At 33.8% G+C, this 25,498-nt stretch overlaps 2 protein-coding genes across 9 annotated transcripts in view; both read left to right on the plus strand.

Moving 5' to 3' along the window:
* Nucleotides 1-4,186: 4,186 nt before the first annotated feature.
* Nucleotides 4,187-25,498, plus strand: part of LOC126889482 (zinc finger protein 665-like) — a 75,273-nt gene continuing 53,961 nt past the window's right edge. For 5 of the 7 annotated variants that reach the window (XM_050657818.1, XM_050657813.1, XM_050657816.1 and 2 more), the window contains exon 1: nucleotides 4,187-4,517. In XM_050657818.1, the coding sequence (XP_050513775.1) occupies nucleotides 4,283-4,517 (235 nt within the window). In that variant the 5' untranslated portion in view covers nucleotides 4,187-4,282. Of the gene's footprint in view, nucleotides 4,518-20,816; nucleotides 21,984-25,498 lie in introns of those variants that run through there. The other 2 variants (XM_050657817.1, XM_050657814.1) reach the window with 1 other exon arrangement.
* On the plus strand, nucleotides 6,432-13,095 carry LOC126889484 (uncharacterized). Of its 2 annotated transcripts, XM_050657821.1 has the most exons (2): nucleotides 6,432-9,195; nucleotides 11,898-13,095. In XM_050657821.1, the coding sequence occupies exons 1-2, from the start codon at nucleotides 9,105-9,107 to the stop codon at nucleotides 12,482-12,484; spliced, it is 678 nt and encodes a 225-aa protein (XP_050513778.1). In that variant the 5' UTR covers nucleotides 6,432-9,104; the 3' UTR covers nucleotides 12,485-13,095. The 2 variants fall into 2 exon arrangements, with proteins under 2 accessions (XP_050513778.1, XP_050513779.1); XM_050657822.1 differs by lacking the exon at nucleotides 6,432-9,195 and having other exon boundaries at nucleotides 11,797-13,095.

The following is a 25,498-nucleotide window of genomic DNA, read 5'->3' on the forward strand; positions in this document are numbered from 1 at the left end:
ATGCTTGGGAAATGACTGACATTCCAGAAACAGGCAGTGTGGTAGACTGTAAATGGGTTTTTAAAAGAAAGACTGACAGTGAAGGTAAGACTAGATATAGAGCTAGACTAGTGGCCAAGGGTTTTACACAACAATATGGTATTGATTTTCAGGAAACTTTTTCTCCAGTAGTCAGGCATTCCACTTTTAGGTTATTGATAGCACTATCGGTTAATTTAGGCTTAGATATAACTCATTTGGATGTGGCCACAGCTTTTTTGAATGGTCAGCTGGAAGAAAATGTATTTATGCGGCAACCAGAAGGTTTTATCATTCAGGGTCAGGAAAATAAAGTTTTAAAGCTCAAACGTGCCATTTATGGTTTAAAGCAATCGTCTCGGGTTTGGTATAAGAGGGTTGAAGTAGTTTTGACAGAATTAGGTTATAAAAAGTCAAATTATGAATCTTGTGTTTTTATTAAACGAGAAAATGGTCTTATGACAATAATTGCTTTGTATGTAGACGATTTTTTCCTTTTTTTCGAATAATGCTTATGAAACTGAGTTTATTAAGAAGGAATTGAGTTTAAAATTTAAAATCAAAGATTTGGGACAGGCTAAAAACTGTTTAGGTGTTAGAATTAATATTAACAAAGATAAAAATATTATAACACTTGATCAAGAAAAATATATTGACAACTTATTGGCAAAGTTTAAGATGACAGGTTCTAAAACTGTGACCACACCAATGGAAGTTAATCCAATTTTTGAAAAAGGCAATTGTAATTTAGATGTGCCTTATCAACATTTGATTGGAAGTTTAATGTATCTTTGTGTTATGACTAGACCTGATATTTCTTATTGCGTAAGTTACCTAAGTCAGTTCAACAATTGTTTTAATGAATCTCATTGGCATGCAGCAAAAAGGGTTTTAAAATATTTAAAGGCTACCAAGTCGTTTTGTCTGAAATTTACTAAAAATGACAAAAATTTGGAAGGTTTTGTTGATGCTGACTGGGCACAAAATGTGAGTGATAGAAAGTCTTACACTGGTTTTTGTTTTAAACTTGCTGGATCTGTGATATCCTGGGAGAGTACGAAGCAGAGATCTGTGGCACTTTCTAGTACCGAATCGGAATATATGGCAATTAGTGAAGCTTCAAAAGAGGCTATTTATTTGAGAAATATTTTGATAGAACTCTTGGGTAAATCTTTTACTGTTGTATTGTACAATGGTAATCAAGGGGCTCAAAAGCTTTCTCTGAATAGTGTATTTCATAAAAGGTCGAAGCACATAGATGTGCGTTATCATTTTGTTAGGGATACAATATCCAGAAAAGAAATTGAACTGAGATATTTAGAAACAGCTGATATGCCAGCAGACTTATTAACTAAAGCTTTGCATAGTGCTAAACATTATAAATTTATGAATTGTTTGAATATTGTTTGTTTGGTTTCTTAGGGTTATATTGTATTTTGAACTAGTGGGGGTGTTGGTAATATTTAGTTCAAAAGTAATGTTCTATGAAGATGACTTATATCATATGCCATGTATAAGAATTATGTGAGGTTATGTATAATAAAGCATGGTTAATACTGAACTCTACAAAGGAGCACATGACGTTTTACTTATTTTCTAATTTCCCAGTAAGATATCCACTGTGTTGATACTTTAAACAACATCTTTGACCTCTACTGTACCAAATGCATCTGCAGGAAGAGCACAAAGTCATATTTTATATGTGTTCATTCCACAAGCCACGTGCTGTGTTTAAAAAGTTGAGAATCCAATACTCACAAAAACTTCCATAAAGTACTTTTATCAGCAAACCTAAATTAAATTTAATAAACTATGTTTCATTAAATTGTTTCTGTAGTTTGTATAAAACAATAACTTAGGTCAAATATATAAAACAATTTATGACTGACTACTTGAAATTCAGGATTTTCAGGAGTAACATTATATAATTTAGCTAATTCAAAAAGGATGATCCAATATCACTTGAAATTGTTTCAACATTCAAGTTAATGCTTGATAATTGACAATACACTCTTCATAATAGGTTTACATTCTCTTGATTATACTTGCGTTCCAACAAAAAAAGCTAAAGGCTGCTTTCATATGGAATATAAGCTTCTGACCATAATGATCAAAACGTTTCCATATATATATTAATTAATATATTAATTTAAAAAATTACTTTTTCTCTTTTCTCGATTGCTTATTAGTTTTTATTGTATACTATATATATTTTTTCAGTTATTACATCTTTATATTTATAGAAATAAAATAGTACAATACTTATTGGTTTTTTATTTATTTACCCCGATATTCGATTTTAAAGAATGTACTGGCTGGTTTTGGCTGGAATGTACGGAATGTTTTGGCTGGTTTCCAAGACAATAAAAATTGAAAATATTGACATTCGATTTTAGCATACAGTTTCTTGTTGTTGATCACGAACATTTGTCATCCAAAAAGAATTGGATTCCGTGACGGTTACAACGGCTGTTATTTTTCGATTATTTTACGAAATAACGAATATAATGAATTAGGAAATACCTCGACAAACAAGTAATTGGTCCTAGGTTTTCACACAAAGTAATCGAAAGTAGAACTGGAAGTCGATATTGGAACTCTTCGTGTAACTTTGCGTCGATTGATCTACGATTTTACTAATTTTGTCATCTTGTTTTACATTCATATCATATTTTGAGTGACTTTAAAGCAGTACCTACGGTTGTAACTCTAAAACCGAAGTCCGATGTCAAATTTCTCATCTTTAATACCATCCATGGGTTATAAGCTTTCATTCGACACCTCATTTGTCATTCTATCTGTATTAGTAACTGAGGAGTTGTATTCGTGGTCGGACGGACAGACAGTCATGAAACAAGAAGTATATATTTGTTCTCGTCTTGCGAATGCGCGTCGAATAATATATCACTTGTGCTATTGCGGTGACTTTAAAAGAGTACTTCCGGTCGCATTTCTAAAACCGGAAGTCCTAGGTCAAATTTCCCACCTTTAGTAATATCCATGTATTATGAGCTTTCATTCGACACCTCATTTGTGATTCTACCTGGTATAGTGACGGAGGAGTTACATTTCCGGTCGGACGGACAGACAGTCTAGGTCAAATGTCTCACCTTGAGTACCATCCATGGATTATAAGCTTTCATTTGACACCTCATTTGTCATTCTACCTGGTATAGTGACTGAAGGAGTTATATTCGCGGTCGGACGGACAGACAGCCTATTAGGTCACACCAAGTCGTTCAAATTCTCACCAACTTGTTCACACTTTTTCAAAATTGGTGAAAACAACAAATTATATTTTGTATCGTTGTATCAATATAAGCCAAAAAGAATAATTAGTGAATGTCACGCCACTATAATATATTTTATTATTGGTCTTTCAATGCTAAAATCAGGATAAAAAATGTATTTTATCCATGGTTTTAATCAATATAATTCTCACCATTACTTTGTGTTGTATTTGCAACCTTTTGTAAATCAAAAATAATTACACCATATTAAGAATGTCAACAAAAGCCGGCCCTGCATGCAACCTTTCTCTCAGTGCAACTAAAATTTTATTGATACACGCCAGAAATGTGCGAGACTTTTCTCAGTGTACTCGCGTGTACGCTTGCCAACTCGATACTAAAATTAAGTACATGCTAACAACAAAAGAATCGCCGTCCGTGTCGGTTCTTGTGAGAGATACTATGTATTCTTTGCCCGCCATAATAACGGGCGCATGCGCACAAGCACGCGTTAATTCAAATAGGCGCAATAATAGCAATTAGCTTTTTTGCTAATTGTACGTTAAATATTGAAGACAAAATTATACCATTGATAGATTTGTGATCACCATACGATTTCGCATCGATCTATAATAAAGTTTTTTTTTAATCATTTATACAACGTTGTGTCGGCTGGCATCATGACAGTTTTTAATTATTTTTTTCCTAATTAACTAACGATCACCAAATGTTGAAAATAGACTGCGAACCATCCCCAAATGAAAACCTAATGTTTTAATTAATTTTGAGCGTAATATCTCACTTTTGTCGGCTAACATCACACGGGTTGAAATTTAGCCAAAGAAATTTACAAATTCCTAATCCTGTCCCCTGTCACTCTGTCACCTAGTCACCTCTCTCTCTCTCTCTCTCTCTCTCTCTCTCTCTCTCAGTTTTAAGATGTCACATGTCACTCGTGACAAGCCCCATTTTTTATTTTTATAATAATTTCGCGTTTTAAAAGTTTTGAAATACATAAAATTAAGTGTAATCAAATGGAAGTAAAACAAGAAATTGGCGAGGAAACGTGTAAATTAGAAATAGAGTATAATGACCTGGATGATGCATTTTTGGACGGCATTAAATGTGAAGTTAAGGAGGAATCCAATGGGCAAAGTACACATGATACCTATGATTATTTAGACTTAAAAGAACGTCCTATAAAAACTGAAATAGAGCAAGATGCAAATAAACTTAACCTATTTGAAGAAAACCAAAAAACTGAAAAAGGTTAGTATTAACAATTATATTATTGAAGTCCTTCCATATTTTAGAAGTATGTAGTATACTTAGGACTAACTTTTTTACCAGTGAGTGGTAGAAGAGAAAAAATTGAAAAAGTTCAAAATAAATTCCTCAGGTTTTTGGGATTTAAAATGAGAGCTATTAATGGGAGTAACAGGTTTTACAGTTATGAAGAAATTAGAGCTAATAAGCAATACCCTGGAAGAATGTCATTATCGCTAAGATTTGAAAATTCTGTATAGTTTCTTAAATGGTACAGCAAATAGTCATTATTTATTGTCTAAGGTTGGTTTTAAAGTTCCTACATACAGTACTCGAAATGCGGTTGAAAACACTTTTCATGTACCATTTCATCGATGTAATTATAGCCTCAATGAACCTATTGGCGAGTAACCGCAAAGTGGGCGACGCCTGGTGGCAAATTTGAAAACCATCAACTCAAGGAAAACTTTGACTTTGCCATTAATTTGTGTACATATTTGCGGTCAGTTTATGTTGTAATTAACAATAATTTCGACTTAAAAAAACTATTGTAGTGTTCCTCAGTATTCATTCCTATTATACTCTACGTAATGACCTAAATTAACCAATGCCAAATCACACATTTTGTTAATTTAACGTTTGTATTAAACGTAGTATTTTTAATGTTTAAGCGACTGCAAAATTAAATAAATAAATAAAATGTATATATTCTGTACATAGAATGTACATGGTTATCCAAAATATTCCGACCACTTCGTAATTTCCAGAACACAATTATTATAAAATAAATTTATTCACCTACTTAGTTTCCAAGTTTCCAGTTTTTATTTAATCAAAAATTGTTATCTGTTGGTGTAAAATAAACTGTAGTGCACCTATTAATTAAATTAAAAACAAAATTAGAAATCCTAAGATAGATTAATAATTTTTAGAACGCGGCGTGATTATCGGGGGCCAGATTTTTTTATGAAAAAAAGGTAAAAACAAATCAGTAGTTAGCATCAAATATTAATGAATGCATACAGATTAAACATAATTTTGAATCGTCTTTAACTTATAAGATGTACTTATAAGATTAAGATTAATTTATAAGATGTATTAGTACCTGTCTACAAAAACAAGGGAGACATACAACAATGCACAAACTACAGGGCTATAAAACTACTTAGCCACACCATGAAAATATGGGAGAGAGTAATTGATAGATGGATACGTGAAGAAACCGATATATCTGATAATCAATTTGGCTTTATGCAAGGCAGATCAACAACAGATGCAATTTTCATTGTAAGGCAACTGATGGAAAATACAGGAATAAAGAGACCAACGCTCATATGGTATTCATTGATCTTGAGAAAGCATATGATAGAGTTCCTCGAGAGATTCTGTGGTGGGCACTCAATAAGAAAGGAGTCCCTGGCGAATATGTAAAGATTGTGAGAGATGTAATTAAGATTTATTTTACTCTAGTTTAGTAGATATTACAGAGATTGATTTTATACTGTATGTGTTGTAATGGGGGTAATCCCGTATATAAATAAATACATAAATAAATAAATAGATATGTATGAGGGAGTAACGACTAGTGTTTTATTTATTTATTTATTTTTACGGGCAAGCCCAATTCTACAAAAATACATAGTGTACAGAAAAAAAAACAATAACATAATATAATATAAAAAACAGACATACAGAAATATAAATATAATATTAGAAGTAAATATGTACTATGAAATAATATCATAAAACCAAGTTAACAAATTACAGACGCTTCACTCAAATATTGATCCCATGTAAATTTCTTTTAAAACGACTGATGGAGTTGTCGAACAGTTGTAAATTGTAAAGGGAGTTTGCTAAATTCAAGACTCTGGGTACAACGAAAAAAGTGAATAATTAAACCTGTGGAATGGTACATAAAATGTTCGCACTTGTCTAGTGGTGCGAGGTGGTACAAACAGTGCGATCTTATTAAGTAGTTGAGAACAACTGCATATACCATTTAAGATCTTGAATAATAGCAAAAGGTCCCTTTGTTTTCTCCTGCTTGCAAGAGAAGGGACCTGCAGTTTATGCTGCCATACAGCGTAATCTTGATAGGTATGAAGCTTAAAAGCAATGTAACGGAAGAAACTATTTTGGACTTGTTCAAGTTTCCTAATGTAGACCAAGTAGTGTGGGGACCACACTGAAGAACAATACTCGAGGTGAGACCTGACCAAAGAGAAGTAAAGAACTCTAATACTGGATATGTTTGTAAAATCACGAGTTGTTCTTTTTACAAAACTCAGCATTGTCATAGATGTTTGAATGACATTGATGATGTGAGTATTGAAACAAAGAGAGTTTTCCAGTGTAATCCCCAAGTCCTTGATTTTATTAACAGTGTTGAGCAATTGGCCATCAATGTAATAGTTTGATAATATTGGGTGGTGAGTACGGTTACAGTTAATTACATGACATTTGATTGAATTAAGGTTCATACCGTTAAGTGAACACCATGCAGAGAGGTTATTCAGTTCTGATTGCAATATGGCAGCATCATAATGATTTTTTATAACTTTAAAGCACTTCAAGTCATCAGCAAATAGCAAGGCGTTACAATCGTGAAAACAGTTGGTAATATCATTAATAAATATATTAAAGAGTAATGGACCCAAATGGGACCCCTGTGGTACACCTGACTTAACTGGAAAGGTTTGTGAGTAAAAGTGGTTTACTCGGAACTTGTTGAAATCTTTCGGTTAAATAACTCTGTAACCACTGCAACAAAGGTCCACTTATGCCATAGGAGCTAAGCTTTTGAATCAGGAGTTCATGATTTACTCTGTCAAAGGCCTTGGAAAAGTCAGTATAAATTGAATCAACTTGAAGTCCCTCCTCCAAGGCTTCAGACAGAAAATCAACATAGGTCAACAAACTCAGTTCAGCAGACTTACCTGTAGTAAAACCAAATTGCTGAGAGTTTAGGATCCCGGAGCTATCGAAGGTGAGGAAATCAGTTATAATACTCTCAAAAACCTTTGGTATAACACTAAGAATAGATATAGGGCAGGAATTACTAATATTAGATTTATTACCAGATTTATATATTGGTGTGACATAAGAAAGTTTCCAAAATTCTGGAAACTGACCTACATCCAAAGATTTATTAAATATATGAAACAAAGGTCGCGATAGTACAAAACTGAATTCCTTAAGAAAATTAGGTGGTATACCATCAGGACCAGGACCCTTGTTGACACTTAATGATGAAAGCTTTTCGTAAATTTTGGAAATCTGGATACCATATGATGAGATATTGAGTTGAGACTGAATATGGTCAACATTGCAATTTAAAGTAATATCACTATAAACTGATGAAAAGTGATCTGCGAATAAGTTAGCAATATCATTGCCACATGAAGCTACAGAGTCATTCAGGGTCATTAAGTCAGGTATACAATTGTTTTCACGCTTGCTACCTACAAATTTCCAAAAATGCCTCGCCTTATTTTGTATAGAAAATTCGGTGAAACGTATGTAATTGTCATAACAGCATTTAGATAGATTTTTACAATTTGTTCTCAGATGACAAAAATCAGCATAGCTTTCAGGAGTCTTTAAGGTTTTATAAATTTTATGAGCTTTTATTTTTTCCTTTAACAATTGCTTAAGCTCAGAAGAATACCAACAAGGAAATTTCTTAGTACTAAAATATTTAACTGGAGTGAAATGTTCAATGAGAGAGTAAATAATGTCATAAAACATAGCGATCATGTTGGAAAGATCTCTACCACGAAACAGGTTATCCCATTCTATATATTCTAGACATTGGTGAATTGCTGGAAAGTTTGCATTACGGAAATCATAATAATATTCGTTGCCAGAAATTGACCTATCAAAAACATTAAGCTGCAATGATGTTAACAGAGGAGGATGATGAGAGTCAGGTGAAACCAGAGCATCGTCAGCTTCAGAAATGACAAGCTCTTCTGGGGCCAGGATAAGATCCAGAATAACACCCCTGCTATTAAATATAAAATTACATTGAAAAAGATTATGATAAGCACACATATTTGAAACAACCTCAATGGCATCAACTACAGCTAGAGGTGATGAAGTTTGTGAGGTTGCAGAAGAGCAATAATCTTCAACTCTCCACCTAGCTGAGGGGAGATTATAGTCACCAAATAAGTGAAATTTCAGGGATGAAAACTGTTCACTTAGAAGCATCAGTTGGTCAGCATGAATTTGATAGGTGTAGGCTGGAGATTGAGGTGGAATGTATAGAGCTCCCAGAATAAGTTTTCCGTGGAACCGTACAAACAGCTGTTCAATAGAAGGATCAGATTGGATTCGTAATGATGAATATTTCTTTAAAATAGCCATTAATACTCCACCCCCTCTAAGAGATGAACTAGAGGCAGGTGTACGATCCTGTCTATAGATATTGTAATTGACAATAGTGTTAGAACAGGTTTGGGACAGACTGATAAATTTCAGGTGAAAGTAGGATTGCACCAAGGCTCGGTGCTTAGTCCTTATTTATTCTCATTAGTTTTGGACTAGATAACAGCGAAACTACAGGGTAGTATTCCATGGTGCCTAATGTATGCTGATGATGTAGTGTTAATAGGAAATAGTGAAAGAGACTTAGAACAAAAACTGGAACAGTGGAGACAAGCTCTGGAGGAAAAATGTTTAAAACTTAGTAGGACAAAAACAGTATTTGGAATGTTCATTTAAAGATGGAGTTACTACAAATAAAGTGGTATCTTTGGATGGTGAAATGATTGTGAAAAGCAATAGTTTTAAGTACCTAGGATCAGTATTACAGAGTAATGGAGAAATAGATGGAGATGCATGCAGTAGAATTAGGGCTGGATGGATGAAGTGGAAAGAAGTGAGTGGTGTGTTGTGTGATAGAAAAATTCCAATGAAGCTGAAGGGAAAATTCTATAAAACAGCCATAAGACTGGCTATAATGCACGGAACTGAATCTTAGGCAGTGAAAAAGAAAGAGGAACAACGAATGCATGTGGCAGAAATGAGAATGCTTAGATGGATGAGTGGAGTGACAAAGAAGGATAAAATTAGAAATGAGTATATTAGGGGAAGTCTAGGTGTGGCACCAATTGATGCCAAAATGAGAGTATAGGTTAAGATGGTTTGGTCATGTTCAACGTCGAGACGTTAATCACCCAATACGAAGAATAGCTGAAGTGCAGATTCCTGGAAGGAGTGGGAGAGGAAGACCAAAGAAGACCTGGGGGGAGACGATAAGGCAGGACATGTTGGTAAAGGGGATTAACATTGATATGACCCAAGATAGAATTGTGTGGAGAAATGCAATTAGGGAAGCCGACCCCGCATAGGGATAAGACAAAGAGAATGATGATGATGATGATTTAACTTATAAGATGTCTTAGTTGCAAAACTTAGTGGCTACTTTGGCAAAACACTCCTGTAAATGATTTTAATTTAACATTTTAGAACTGTGAATTCAAATGACAAAATGAATTGTTTTCCTAGAGTTGTCATCCATCTTTGAAATTTTGAGCGCCCTCTGTTGGAATTTAATTTTGCGAATAACTAGAATGTTACGTCTAGCAAATCAAAATACTGAGAGGCTTAATTTTAGTTCCTCACCTAACCAATTTATATGTGACTTGCAGCAAATTAATATTGCCTCTTAATTGTTTTGTTTTGTTTTGATTTCAATGCACGTGTGGGCCAGACCAAGACAGGATATGAAACAATACATGCTTGAATTAGCAACAGCATTGGATATGGCGATTGTTAACACATTCTTTAAAAAGAGAGAAACTCAACTTATTACCTACAAAAGTGGACAACATCAATCCCAAATAGACTACTTCATGATAAGGAAAGAAGACATACGTGAATGTAAGGACTGCAAGGTAATAGTTAGTGAGACAGTAAGCCAACAACATAAGCTGCTTGTTCTGGACATCGAAGTAAAAAGCGAAACTAAACAAAAATATCGGAGAGGACCACAAAAAATCAAGTGGTGGCTGCTGAAAGATGAGAAAGAAGGTCTATTCAGGAGAAGAATAGTAGAAAAAATATGTTGGAACATGGAAGGAAGCCTTAATACAATTTGGAGAAAAATGGCCAGTAGTATTAGAGAGACTGCTATTGAAATACTTGGGAAAACGTCAGGAAAAAAGTTTGAGGATAAAGAGACTTGGTGGTGGTCAAACGAAGTACAAGGAAAAATAAAAGAGAAGAGAAAATTATATAAAAAGTGGCAAGAAACCAGATCCGACACAGATCTTCAAAACTATATGGTGGCGAAAAAGGAAGCGAAAGTAGCAGTAGCAAAAGCCAAAGCAGAAGCGTATTCAAACCTATACGATCAACTTGATACCAGGGAAGGCGAAACGAAGATATATAAAATAGCCAAACAGAGAGCAAAGAAAGCAAAAGATTTTAATCAGATTAGATGTATCCGAGATGAAAATAATAAAATACTAGTTCACGAAAAGGATGTCAAAAAGAGATGGAGAAAGTACTTTGACAGCTTATTAAATGAAGAATTTGACAGACAGCCTGTAGAGTCAACGGAGACAGTAGCAGCAATGGTCACCAAAATAACCAACGAGGAAGTGGCTCAAGCGCTTCAAAAAATAAAGAAAGGAAAAGCGGTAGGACCAGATGATATTCCCGGGGAAGTATGGAGAGCATTGGGAGAGACAGGAACAAGGTGGCTAGCAGGTCTATTTAATAGAATTATGGAAGTCGGACAAATGCCAGACGAATGGAGAAGCAGTATACTGGTACCTGTTTACAAAAACAAGGGAGATATACAACAATGTACAAACTACAGGGCTATAAAACTGCTAAGCCACACCATGAAAATATGGGAAAGAGTAATTGACAGACGGATACGTGAAGAGACCGAAATATCCGAGAATCAATTTGGCTTTATGCAGGGTAGATCAACAACAGATGCAATTTTCATTATAAGGCAGTTGATGGAAAAATACAGGAGTAAAGAAACAAACGCTCATATGGTATTCATTGATCTTGAGAAAGCATATGATAGAGTTCCTCGAGAGATTCTGTGGTGGGCACTCAATAAGAAAGGAGTCCCTGGTGAATATGTAAAGATTGTGAGGAATATGTATGAGGGAGTAACGACTAGTGTTAGGACAGGTGTGGGAGAGACTGATAAATTTCATGTGAAAGTAGGATTGCACCAAGGCTCTGTGCTTAGTCCGTATTTATTCTCATTAGTTTTGGACCAGATAACAGCGAAACTACAGGGTAACATTCCATGGTGCTTAATGTATGCTGATGATGTCGTGTTAGTAGGAAATAGTGAAAGAGACTTAGAACAAAAACTGGAACAATGGAGACAAGCTCTGGAGGAAAAAGGTTTAAAACTTAGTAGGACAAAAACAGAGTATTTGGAATGTTCATTTAAAGATGGAGCTACTACAAATAAAATGGTATCTTTGGATGGTGAAATGATTGTGAAAAGCAATAGTTTTAAGTACCTAGGATCGGTATTACAAAGTAATGGAGAAATAGATGGAGATGCATGTAGTAGAATTAGGGCTGGATGGATGAAGTGGAAAGAAGCGAGTGGTGTGTTGTGTGACAGAAAAATTCCAATGAAGCTGAAGGGAAAATTCTATAAAACAGCCATAAGACCGGCTATGATGTACGGAACTGAATGTTGGGCAGTGAAAAAGAAAGAGGAACAACGAATGCATGTGGCGGAAATGAGAATGCTTAGATGGATGAGTGGAGTGACAAAGAAGGATAAAATTAGAAATGAGTATATTAGGGAAAGTCTAGGTGTGGCACCAATTGATGCCAAAATGAGAGAGCATAGGTTAAGATGGTTTGGTCATGTTCAACGTCGAGACGTTAATCGCCCAATACGAAGAATAGCTGAAGTGCAGATTCTTGGAAGGAGTAGTAGAGGAAGACCAAAGAAGACCTGGGGGAGGCGATAAGGCAGGACATGTTGGTAAAAGGGATTAACATTGATATGACCCAAGATAGAATTGTGTGGAGAAATGCAATTAGGGAAGCCGACCCCGCATAGGGATAAGGCAAAGAGAATGATGATGATGATGCAGACCCTTACAAAGGGTTAGGGATACAACGAAACAAAATTGTTTTGTTTTGTCCACTCTTACCAGCCTGTTTGTAATTTGTTCTGTAGGCAATTTTTTTCTTTTAACTATTTTAACTGTTATATTTTATGTGTTGTATATATGACTTATATTTAGTATCTACTAAATTGTTCCAAAATCTGTAAAAAATTAATATCATAAATCAGTATCAAAAAGCTAGTCAAAGCGTTCAGATCTTAATTCCTGTTAATAAATCTAAATATCTTAAGTTAAACAGTGAAACTATTTTTAAATTTAGTATCAATTTAAAGCTAATTTTTGAGGTATCTCATGCATTCACAGTGTTTTAATACAATTGTGTAATAGTTGGTTAATCTGCAACTAACAGAAAATAATTCAGTGTTTTTACTCTTTTTTGTGGTAATTTACAGATCACAAAAAAACAGAACTTCTCCACTATCTGTAGGCAATTGATAAAGCTCATTACTCATTAGTTCTAGGTACAGGACCGGCTTTCAAATTTTAAGTTAGAAAATGTTTTTGTATGGAATGCAAGAAACATGGTACTGAAGAAGTAATGTATAGCTGTGACCGCCCAGTTCACAAAGATACTTATTGTTCTGATCAGAAATTAGGGTTATGGGGTTAAAGAAGAATCATGTTCTGCAATTTTTGTGCCAAGAATGTAAATGTGGAATGAAACTTGTTCCAAAACTGTTCAAATTAATTGAAAAACTGCAGAATGAGGTTAATGAAATGAAAAGTGATGGGAAAATAAACACGTAACATGCCAAACGGAAACAACACAATTTACGTTTTGAGTGAAATGCAGGATCGTGCTATGAGATCCAATAACATCATTATGTTTAATGTAGCTGAATCACAATCGAATGATGTCAAAGAGCGCATAAATCATGATAACCTTATAACAGCTACTCTGCAAAAAATGTCTATTAACACAATGGACTTCAAATCAATACGTATGGAAAAAAGCAGCCCCAGGCTGCTAAAGGTGATTTTTTCAGATAAGAAGTTTGTTGGTGAGCGTTTGAAATGCCAAAGATCTCAGGGTAATGAGTAATGATATTAGGATTAATGTAGATCTAACAATACTGCAACAAAAACACTGAGAGAAGTACAGAGTGAGCTGAAAACTAGAAGAGATAATGGTGAGACAGATTTGGTTATTCGACTAATAAATGGGGCTCATAAAATCATAAAAAAACCTAATACCCACTCTCACAATGGTAACCACAGACATCCCAATGAGGATAATTCCAAAAGTGCATAGGATAGTGCCCCATTGACAGCATATTTTCATAATATGGGCATGCATGCAGCATTAAATTGCCAACGTGAAATCAAAATTCGTGGTTATAATATGTATCATTGTGACAGGAGCATGGCAACAAGTTCTAAAAAGCGGGGTCAATAGCTGATAGATTTAGGTCAAAACTCATTCCCTGTCCTAATAATACGATTGAACAATTATATGTGGAATTAATGTTAAGTTCTCAACATTACATTATTGGTGCAGTCTATCTACCACCTAGATCCTCAATGGAATGCTACATAATTCACTGAGAATCTGTCAATACCATATACCAAGGACACACAGATAGCAAGTAGTTTATAATACTAGGTGACTATAATTTACCTGAGGCGATATGGTATAATGATGAACTCGGAGTTTGTGTGGATTGTCCTGAAAACTTGAATGCATTGGTAGTTGCTGAATATTTTTCTTTTTATAATTTTTTTCAAAAAGTAATACATCCAAATGATAGGGGTAAATATTTGGATTTAATGTTTACAAACATATCTGAAGTCAAAGTAGAACCAGCTGTAGACCTTCTAATGCCTTTACATAATAACATATGAAGAATACTATTTTGACTTCAGAGATAGTAATTATATAACGATAAATGATTATTTGGCAGTATTATATTATATCGTCCCAGGAACGCAACTCATAAATATTGGCGATATCATTTTAAAGTCTTCTACTTTAAAATGTATAATATACATCTGAATTAATAATAATAATAATAATATAATAATGAAGTTTATTTGTAGCAAATAAATTGTACATATAAAATAAACTCAGTTCCTCACTGAAGTTGTATGTACAACTTGTGCGTGAGGGTTAAATTTTGATTATAATACAACACTAAATAATTTTAAAATTTACAAAAAGGAATAAAAAATAGTCTTTTTGCTCATCTGTCTTCAAATTTGGGATGCTCTTCTCACTAATTCAGTTACTCTTACATTTTGTTTATCGGATCTACGAAAATCTCATAAAATTAAAAAAAAAAAATTGCCAATATAAATGAGTCAGATTAAATAAATTAGAAGATTTTTTTTTACTTAGCAACAACATTTTTGTTTATTTTAGTAGTATTTTGTATTTTGACAGCGAAACCCGATTTGGGCTTCGAAACGTTAATAAAATCTTTTTTTGGTAAAATTGTGGCTTATTTCCCATTGAAAATAGTTGATTATAAAAATGCCACAAGGAAATAGCTTCAGAACAACATGCTGTACTAAAGTTTTATGAAACTCTACATGTTGTCTTTAATCAATTTATTCCAAGAAAACTCATTAAAAGCTCTCTAACTTTCCAAAATGGTTTTCCCCATATTTAAAAAATTTAATAATTTCAAAGAAAACTAGTCACAAAAAATATTTACAAACAAAGTCTGAAACAAATTACTTGATATTTTCTGACTTAAGATCTAAATGTAAAGTAGAAACTCAAAAATGTCACTCTAATTATATCAAAACTGTTGGTAACAACCTAAAAGATAATCCAGCACATTTCTGGAGATATATTAATGATAAAAAAAAAATCAAACAATGTTCCAAATCACATGTACCTTGATAACCAAATGGCAGATAATGCCCAAACATAGCTAACTTGTTTGCCGAACATTTTGCTAGTGTATATGATTTATCCACATGCCGATTGCCCAAAGCGGACTCATGTTCAAGTGCAGATATTTCTTTGTATACTATTAAAATCTCTGATATTTATGATGGTATATGTCAACTCAGAAACTCTTTTTCAACGGGACCAGATAATATTCCAAATTATTTCTTGAAACGTTCATTTACAATATCCAGACCAATATATCTACAGTTGGAAAAATGAAAAAATACCCATGAACGATCACATCAATCACTTATTTTGTATTTACTGTCTTTTTCTATAAATAACAAACGTTTGTTATAGAAAAAGACAGCAAATACAAAATAAGTGATTCTCTTGTACGCTCTCAACTAGAATATGGCACGCTAGTCTGGTCTCCTATGTATATTCATTCGCTCGCTAGCATTGGAAGCGAACGGTTGTGTGTTTTGATTTGTTTCTTGTGTTTTGTTATTTGTTTTGATTGTTGTGTTGTGAATACTAGCTGTAAGTGTTTACCTTTTATTACTTTCATCACATCGACTAACTTTCAACGACGTAGGTAAATATTTGTATATTTAACCTTGACACCATGGCGTACAATAATAATTGTGAAATTTGCTTAGCTGAATTTTCCCAAAACGAAAAATATATTTTACGTTGCCATGGGGATTGCAAACGGTATTTTTGCCTCAAATGTTCTACTCTCAACAAAACAACGGCAAAAACTCTACTGGACCCAAAAAATTGTCATTTAAGGTTCTTCTGTTCTTTATGTGAGTCTCCTAGCCTCAGATATTTAAATGAAAAAATAAACGATTTATCAAAAAATCAAATACCACAAGAGAATTTTGACGCCTTAATTCATGTGACAAAAAAACTTAATGATAATTTGCCAATTTTCATCGAGACATATGATTTATTAACCAAAAATGACGGCAAATTAGACTATCTGACAAAAAAAATTGACGAGATCCATAAATTAAATAACCTGCTAAATCCGAATATCTTTTAAAATCGATAAGGCAGATGGAACAAGATATCTTCAATATATCGTCAGTTTTTTTCGGCTGTTCCACTGACACAATTAAAGTCCAAGTCCAAGTTTCAAATTCATCTGAGATCAAATTGGGATTAGAGAGGCTCTCTTCAAACATAAATGAAATATCAAATCAAATGAGTAACCTTTTAAACAAACTACCTGCTATACCAACGAAGAAAGAGGTAGTGAAGAGAAACATAGTATATGCCACTACAGGTACCCAAACTGAAGACACTCATTTCAAAGCAGGTCCAGTCAAAAAATCAAAAATTGCAGAAGAGAGATGTCACTTTGTCGTTATTAGCAACTTAACCCCAATTTACACCCCTATTCAAGTAGTTCACTACATTAAAGAGAAGCTAGATATTAAGGAATATATTCGATGTTACGCCCTACTTCAAGACGCCAACACAGCAACTGGTTCCTCATTCAAAATAGGCATAAAATCAAAAACGTCCATCGACTTATTATTTAATAAGGAAATTTGGCCACCTGGTGTCAACATTAAATGGTCCACAGAATCATCATCCTCTGAACCAAAGACTTCATCTGAACAAAATATGAATCCGAAGTACAATAGAAGCCCGGTTAGCTTGGAAAATCCAATTACCATTCCAAGCAACAACAAAAATGAAGTTGAAAACACAAATATATTTACAGACAAGCAGGCCATCACAGTTTGCAAATCCAAAGAGCCTTTCCGTTCCCATATCAATTTTATTAAGAAAGATACTTTGGAACCATCCATAAATTTGGATCCTTTAACACCACCAAGAGTTAGACTAACTAATAACTCGAACAGTCGATACCTTCTTGCAAGATTAAGGGAACCGGATATCTTAAAAGCAATTAAACTACATCTTGCTTTTCTTCACGACCAGCCTTCTTCTGTATGTTATGATGGATACACCAACACCAGCGTGAAACTCTTTTTGGCTTCCGAAGGACTACCTACTACGACCGAAGAACTACGAAAAGTTCTTCTAGAATTTAACCATGCCTACGGAATTGGTCCAGCTGAAGTGGAAGCTGATCTTGCCGCTTATAGGTCCTACCTCAGTTCGGAAAGAATTATACACCTACAAAAGTCAAGGGAATGCCACCGAAGCTATTATTCCACTGGCTCTCCAAAGCGAAATTTTTAAACATCACGACTGAGGGACTAGAAACCTCAAATTATTTTAGTGATGACAACTTTGGCATGGTTCTGATTAATATTCGTTCTATAAGAAATAAAACTGATGAATTATTTTTGTTTCTGGAGGAATTAGGATTTCCCCCGATAGTTGCGGTTACAGAGCACTGGCTTGAAGTCAAGGAGCCTTTTTTTGTAGAAAAATATACCACAATTGCCAGGTATGATCGCCCAAGTTCGGCTCATGGAGGCACCCTAATTCTCTCTAGAAATAATGATTTTTCTCCGGTAACAAAATACGACTTTTTGTTAAGTGAATCCGTCTTTGAGTTTTCCTTAGTTTATAATAAAAATCTTAATCTTTACATTATTTGCATTTATAGATCACCTGACTCTGCCGTGGAACTATTTTTTCAGAACCTGCTAAATTTGTTAGATGACCTGCCTCATAAAAGCAGAAAAATTCTATGCGGTGACTTTAACATTAATTATGCTGCTGCTTGTGCTACCCAAGTATCCCTGGTCAACATATTTGAATCGTATGGTCTCTCAATGCACGTTAATTCTCCTACAAGGATTACAAAAACTACATCTACCATAATCGATTATATTGTCTCAGATTTCTCACCCCTTGATGTCTGCTCTACAGTTATTAATGCGGGACTATCTGATCATGAAGCAGTGTATACAAAGTTTAACATCTTCAGCAAACCCTCCTCAGAACCTAGACGTTTAGGTAGGATTTTTTCCGCCCAGAATTTTCGTAAATTCCAAAATTTATGCTTAACTTCTGAGTGGCAGTTTCCTTCTATGGACGTGGACTATAATTTCAGTGTTTTTCTAGATAAGCTTATCCTCATCTTCAATAAAGCTTTTCCTTTAATTCCTATTAAGCCAAAACATCGAAAACCTTGGGTTACGAAAGGTATCCGCATATCAGCCAAGAATATGCGTTCACTTCTATACATCAAGAAATTTACTACCAATGTTTCTGTCACTGAATATATCACGAAGTACAGGACAACATATCTAAAACTTGTCAAATCAGCTAAAAAAGCCTATTATCAAAATCGTCTGGAAGCTCTAAAAGTGTTGCAAAAGAAACCTGGTCTATAATAAACGATCTTCGAAATAAAACTCACACAGCTCAATCATTTTCCCTTTCAAATCCTGAGAGTCTAAACGATTACTTCGTTAATGTCAGTAAAAATATAACATCAACTATTTTGCCGCAAAAAGATCCCATTTCCTATCTCCCTAATTCCAGAAAGGTCTCGAATTCATTCTTTTTAAAACCAGTCGATAACTCTGAACTGACCCAAACAATCAATAGTATCAAAAGCAAATCATCCTGTAGTACTGATGGACTATCTATAAAAATTTTCTCTAATCTCACAGAAAATGTGTTGGAAATCCTCGTCTCACTAATTAATGATTCCTTCGGAAAAGGTCAATTTCCAGAGTGCCTAAAGACAGCCATTATTATTCCTCTTCATAAGGGTGGCGAAAAATCTAATGCCTGCAACTATAGACCTATTGCCTTACTACCGGTACTCTCCAAAATTATTGAGAGACTTATTAAAACTCGACTTATGTCTTTTATCGTTGATAACAACATTTTATCTCAAAATCAATTCGGCTTTTTAACTAATAAATGTACCACTGATGCCATGTTTTCTGTACTACATGAGGTTTATCAAGCACTAAACAATAATTTTTATACTGCCACTGTTTTCTGTGACTATGCCAAAGCTTTTGATTGTGTAAATCATGACATCTTGATTAAAAAACTAAATTTCTATGGAATTAGAGGTATTTCTTTGAATTGGTTCCAATCCTACTTGAATAATAGGAAACAACTAGTTAGAGCAAATGATACTGACTCTAGTCTCAAAAACATTGTATGTGGAGTACCGCAAGGTTCAGTATTGGGTCCTCTTCTGTTCCTTATCTTTATAAATGACATCACTAATTTAAAAATCGATGGGAAAATTTTTCTTTTTGCTGATGATACCAGTATCACTTGGAGCAACTCAACTATAGCATCTCTTCATGAAACTATAACTTCGGATCTACTGACGATAAAGACCTGGTCTGACTCTAATTTACTCTCTTTTAATGTAGATAAAACAGTAGCATTATCCTATAAAGGAGCTCTTCAACCTTTGCCTCTTAATAACAGTCAGATCAGTACCGTTGATTCTGTAAAATTTCTTGGTATTTTTTTAGACAGCAACCTCAAATGGTCCCTTCATATCGATTCGTTAAGTAAGAAACTCGCCTCAGCTTGCTTTGCAATAAGATCTGTCTCAAGGGAACTCAATTTAGCATCTTCTAAAATAACATATTTTTCATTATTCGAGTCTCATCTTCGATATGGTCTTCCTTTTTGGGGTTCTAGTACAGCTGCTCAATTTGAGGTTATTTTTAAATTGCAAAAAAGAGCAATAAGGTATCTGTTTGGCCTCAGAAGATCTACACATTGCAGAAGTTACTTCAGGAATCACGGAATTTTAACACTTCCATCTTTATATATTCTAGAAACGGTTTGTTTAATTCGTAAACACCTTCATGCCTTTCCAGCAAGGCCCAATCTTTACTCCACCAGAAATTCAATCTTTGATATTTATTTACCGATCCCATGCACTGAGTTAGTAAAGAAATCTATATTATATTTCGCAAAAAAACTTTACAACCATCTGCCTTTACAACTTAAATCTGCAACATCTTTCCCAAAATTCCGTGAACTGACAAAAGCCTATCTATCTGAAAGACCATATTATTCAATAGAAGAATTTCTTAATGAATAACTAAGAAAATTGGGTTTCATACGCAGTAGCTTAAACTGTCAATTCCTAATGTTGTATTTTAGTTGATGTGAGTATGTTCAACTTTCAATTTGCAATGTATATAAATTTTGCAATTAATTGTTTTTGTCTTTGGTTTTATATCTTATTTACTGTATATTGACGATTTATCTAATTTTATTGAATTGTAGTTGTTATTTGTTATTTCTTGTTGATATTATTTTTTCTTTTGACTGTATGTAAGCTTTGTCCATAAAATTGTAAAAATTTTCAGTGACAATAAAGCATATTTCTATTCTATTCTATTCTATGACCAGTATAGTGATGCTAACAGGATACGGCTGTATTGCGCTTCACTACCTCCTTGAGCTTCACATTATAAAATTAGTTAGAATGTTACAGGGTGTTCAATAAAATAGTGGCAGACTGAACTTGCTCTTTTAAATGGAATACCCTGTATTTTATTTTATATTTGAAATCTTCTTAACTTTCCCATTACAAAAATATAAAGGTTTGCTTTATTATACAGGGTATTTACAAAGTTATAACCAATTTTCTAAGAAAATTGTAACTAGTTCAACTCCCTGTATAAAAAAAATAAGCACAACAACAATGGTTTATTGATGCCATATTTTTTTCTTGATCGTTAAAATTTTAAAAAATAGTTGATATTGCTAATTTTCTTTATATCAAATAAAGGGTGAGTGAAAACGCAAGTACATACATTCTCAGTAATTTTAAATGGAAAACCCTGTATTTTATGTCACTATCGAAAAGTACCATTACCGTACTTTAATTTTTATACATATAGATAATATTCCCTACGCCTACGTCTAAATCTATTAATTTTTGGGATATGTATTTTCATTTTTCAGAGCAAATTAATAACTGTGTCTAAATTTCTCCAAATTGTAAGTAAGCCATGACTGAAGTGTCTAAAACTGACAGTTTACGATTACATACCGTTTATCAGTCCAGTAATCAATGTTGTTCTGAAGCTATTTTCTTATGGCATTTTTATAAGCCACAATTTTACCAAAAAATGAATTTATTAACGTTTCGACGCCCAAGTCGGGTGTCGTTGTCAAAATACAAAATAATACTAAATAAGCAAAAATGTTGCTGCTTAGTAAAAAATTCTTCTAATAATTTATTTAATCTGACTCATTTATATCGGCAATTCAGGCACGTATTATACATTTTAAAGTAGAAGACTTTAAAATGATATTGCCAATATTGATGAGTTGCGTTCCTGGGACGACTTTACTAAAAGATAGTTCATTCGATTACATGAAATCAACCCCAACTCAAGAATATCCGCCACAAAAAATCATATTATGTGATCTGTCTTTAAAAAGACAAGCAAATGCAACGATGGCATTAAAGATTCCATGGCTAGATTCCATTAAAGATGGCTAGAGATTCCAAAGTAAATCACGAGCGAAAACCAGGAAAAAACCTTGTGATACTATCACGACATCGTAAGTATTTGGGCTTACATTTAGTTTACTCTCAAAACTAATACCAAATTCTGACTTTATTGTATATGTTATAGTCGAAGCCCGAATTTCAGGCACTCCTAGGTTTGACTAGGCAATCCTCAGGTCTGACTGACGGTCTTAGTGAAAGCCCGAAATAAATTACAGTTTCGGCCTTTGACTAGTCAAACCTAGGAGAGACTAAGTTGGTCAGGCAAAGGTCGAAATTTAATTTTATGAAATCGGGGTTTGACTAGTCAAACCCCGATCAGCTATTAAAATGTCGTAATTTGTTAGATTAGGTTTAATAAAACGTCATTTTTTAATTGTAATATTTAATAATATGTAATAGTTATTATTATATATTATTATTTGTATACTGTCGTAATTAAAATAAAAAAATAGAGTTTATTCTCACATATTGATGTTGAGGCATTATGGGATTTAGAGTTACACAATAGGTTAGACCAGTGGCTTTCAATTTTTTTAGTGATGTACCTACCACAAAATTCTTATAATTATTTTTGGTACCACCTAACTAAAATACCTATGGCGGTAGTTAATCTAATTAACTATAAATATGATAAATTTTTGCTGTTTTTGCGTTTTGTGTACCACTGCACATAATGATATGTACCACCATTGGTACATGTACCACAGATTGAGAAGCCCTGCGTTAGACCTTTTACACTTACATAATTTTGAAGAGCAATTCTTATTGCAGTAGCATTTTATAAAGCCTTGTCCCCCAAATTTAGATCTTTTGTACTAATTTCTCTTAGAGACAGAACGTCTTCGAAATTAAGAAAATTTTCTTTGCATTCTCTTATTTGTTGAAAAAAGTGTGTTTATTGTTCCGTACTTCGTACCAACTCTACATAAACCGTCAACTGTTTTATCTTGTATGATACCCAAAATATTTAGAGTATCTCCTTTAGCTCTATCAAAGCTGGGAATAGGTGTATGGTGAAAGTTTCTCTGATCGAAATTGGAGGAATTTTTTTTCACTTAATTGTTTCGTAGCATTGGCCTGGGCATAAAGACCTTCAATCGCCTTTCCCTTTATTTATTTTAATCTTTTCTGTCTTTGCACAACGCATGTCTATACCATCTGATTACAAATTATGCTCGAATATGCGTCAGAGCTCTCTTTTTGGCAAATACAACAAACCACACCTGAAGAAGTAATCTGAATTGTTTGACAATTTTCTTCCTCCACTAGTGACGACGGTCCAGGGCCTTCGTTAGTACTATGGTGATCCTTACTTTTGATAGTGCTCAGCCTACAGGTGGGTTGACATTACGAGTGTATTACATTTATGCAATGCATAGATACAAATGTACCTACTGCTTGAGTTTGAAAATAGATAATAAAATATCTGACAATAGCACGGGCAAAATATGTAAGCGTATCCCGCCTTAATGCTATGAAACAATTAAGTGAAAAAAATTTCCTGCAATTTCGAATGGAAAAACTATAACAATACCTATCCTTAGCTTTGATAGAGCCAAAGAAGGTGCTCGAAATATTTTGGGTATCATAAAAGATAAAACAATTGACGGTTCATATAGAGTTGGTACGAAATAGGGAACAATAAACACACTTTTTTCAAGAAATCGAATAAGAGAATGCAACGATAATTTTCTTAATTGTCTCTAAGAAAAATTAGTACAAAAGATTTTAAATTTGGAGGACAAGACTTTATAAAATGCTACTGCAATAAGAAATGCTCTTCAAAATTATGTGTAAAAGGTCTAATGTATTGTGTAACTCTAAATGCCATAATGCGTCAACATCAACATGTGAGAATAAACACTAATATAAAAAAAATTTATTTCGACAATATAAGAATAAAATTAAACAATAAAATTAAAAAATTACGTTTTATTAAACCCAATCTAACAAATTACGACATTTTAATAGGTGATCGGGGTTTGACTAGTCAAAACCCGATTTCATAAAATTAAATTTCGACCTTTGCCTGACCAACTTAGTCTCTCCTAGGTTTTCCTAGTCAAAGGCCGAAACTGTAATTTATTTCGGGCTTTGACTAAGACCGTCAGTCAGACCTGAGTATTGCCTAGTCAAACCTAGGAGTGCCTGAAATTCGGGCTTTGACTATAACATATATATGCTATTTTAAATTATAAATAAACGTCTATTACGCCAGATCATCCATTTCATAAGTCCATATTTGGAATAGTTTCATATTTTTTTGCTAATTTTTTGCTAATTTATTACCACAAAAACAAATTTTTTGCTCCACCCCTAACCGAGAAACAATGGTTGATGTAGCGTAATATTACGTCACATCAACGATAGCCATATCTCGCGAACCTAAAGAGCTAGAAAATCGTACTACGCGGCATATTTTTTTGCTAATTTATTGCTGTCGATCTGCATATGCAACATACCCCAACACCACCCCTGCTTCCCTTACAGCTAAACAACACCCCCAAAAAACAACGAAAAATCTTGAAAAATGATTTTTGTGATATAGTTGACGGTTGATATTTAATTGCTAATTTTTTGCTGTCATTAGCCGCAAAAAACAATTTTTTTGCTCCACCCCTAACCGAGAAACAATGGTTGATGTAGCGTAATATTACGTCACATCAACGATAGCCATATCTCGCGAACCTAAAGAGCTAGAAAATCGTACGACGCGGCATATTTTTTTGCTAATTTATTGCTGTCGATCTGAATATGCAACATACCCCAAAACCACCCCTGCTTCCCTTACAGCTAAACAACACCCCCAAAAAACAACGAAAAATCTTGAAAAATGATTTTTGTGATATAGTTGACGATTGACATTTAATTGCTTATTTTTTGCTGTCATTAGCCGTAAAAAACAATTTTTTGCTCCACCCCTAACTGAGAAACAATGGTTGATGTAGCTTAATATTATGTCACATCATCGATAGCCATATCTCGCGAACCTAAATAGCTAGAAAATCGTACGACACGGCATATTTTTTTGCTAATCTATTGCTATCTGAATATGCAACATACCCCAAAACCACCCCTGCTTCCCTTACAGCTAAACAACACCCCCAAAAAACAACGAAAAATCTTGAAAAATGATTTTTGTGATATAGTTGACGGTTGAGATTTAATTGCTAATTTTTTACTGTCATTAGCCGTAAAAAACAATTTTTTTGCTCCACCCCTAACTGACAAACAATGGTTGATGTAGCTTAATATTATGTCACATCATCGATAGCCATATCTCGCGAACCTAAAGAGCTAGAAAATCGTACGACGCGGCATATTTTTTTGCTAATTTATTGCTGTCGATCTGAATATGCAACATACACCAAAACCACCCCTGCTTCCCTTACAGCTAAACAACACCCCCAAAAAACAACGAAAAATCTTGAAAAATGATTTTTGTGATATAGTTGACGGTTGAGATTTAATTGCTAATTTTTTGCTGTCATTAGCCGTAAAAAACAATTTTTTTGCTCCACCCCTAACTGACAAACAATGGTTGATGTAGCTTAATATTATGTCA

Source organism: Diabrotica virgifera, chromosome 8 (assembly GCF_917563875.1).
Source record: "Diabrotica virgifera virgifera chromosome 8, PGI_DIABVI_V3a".
Lineage (NCBI taxonomy): Eukaryota > Metazoa > Arthropoda > Insecta > Coleoptera > Chrysomelidae > Diabrotica > Diabrotica virgifera.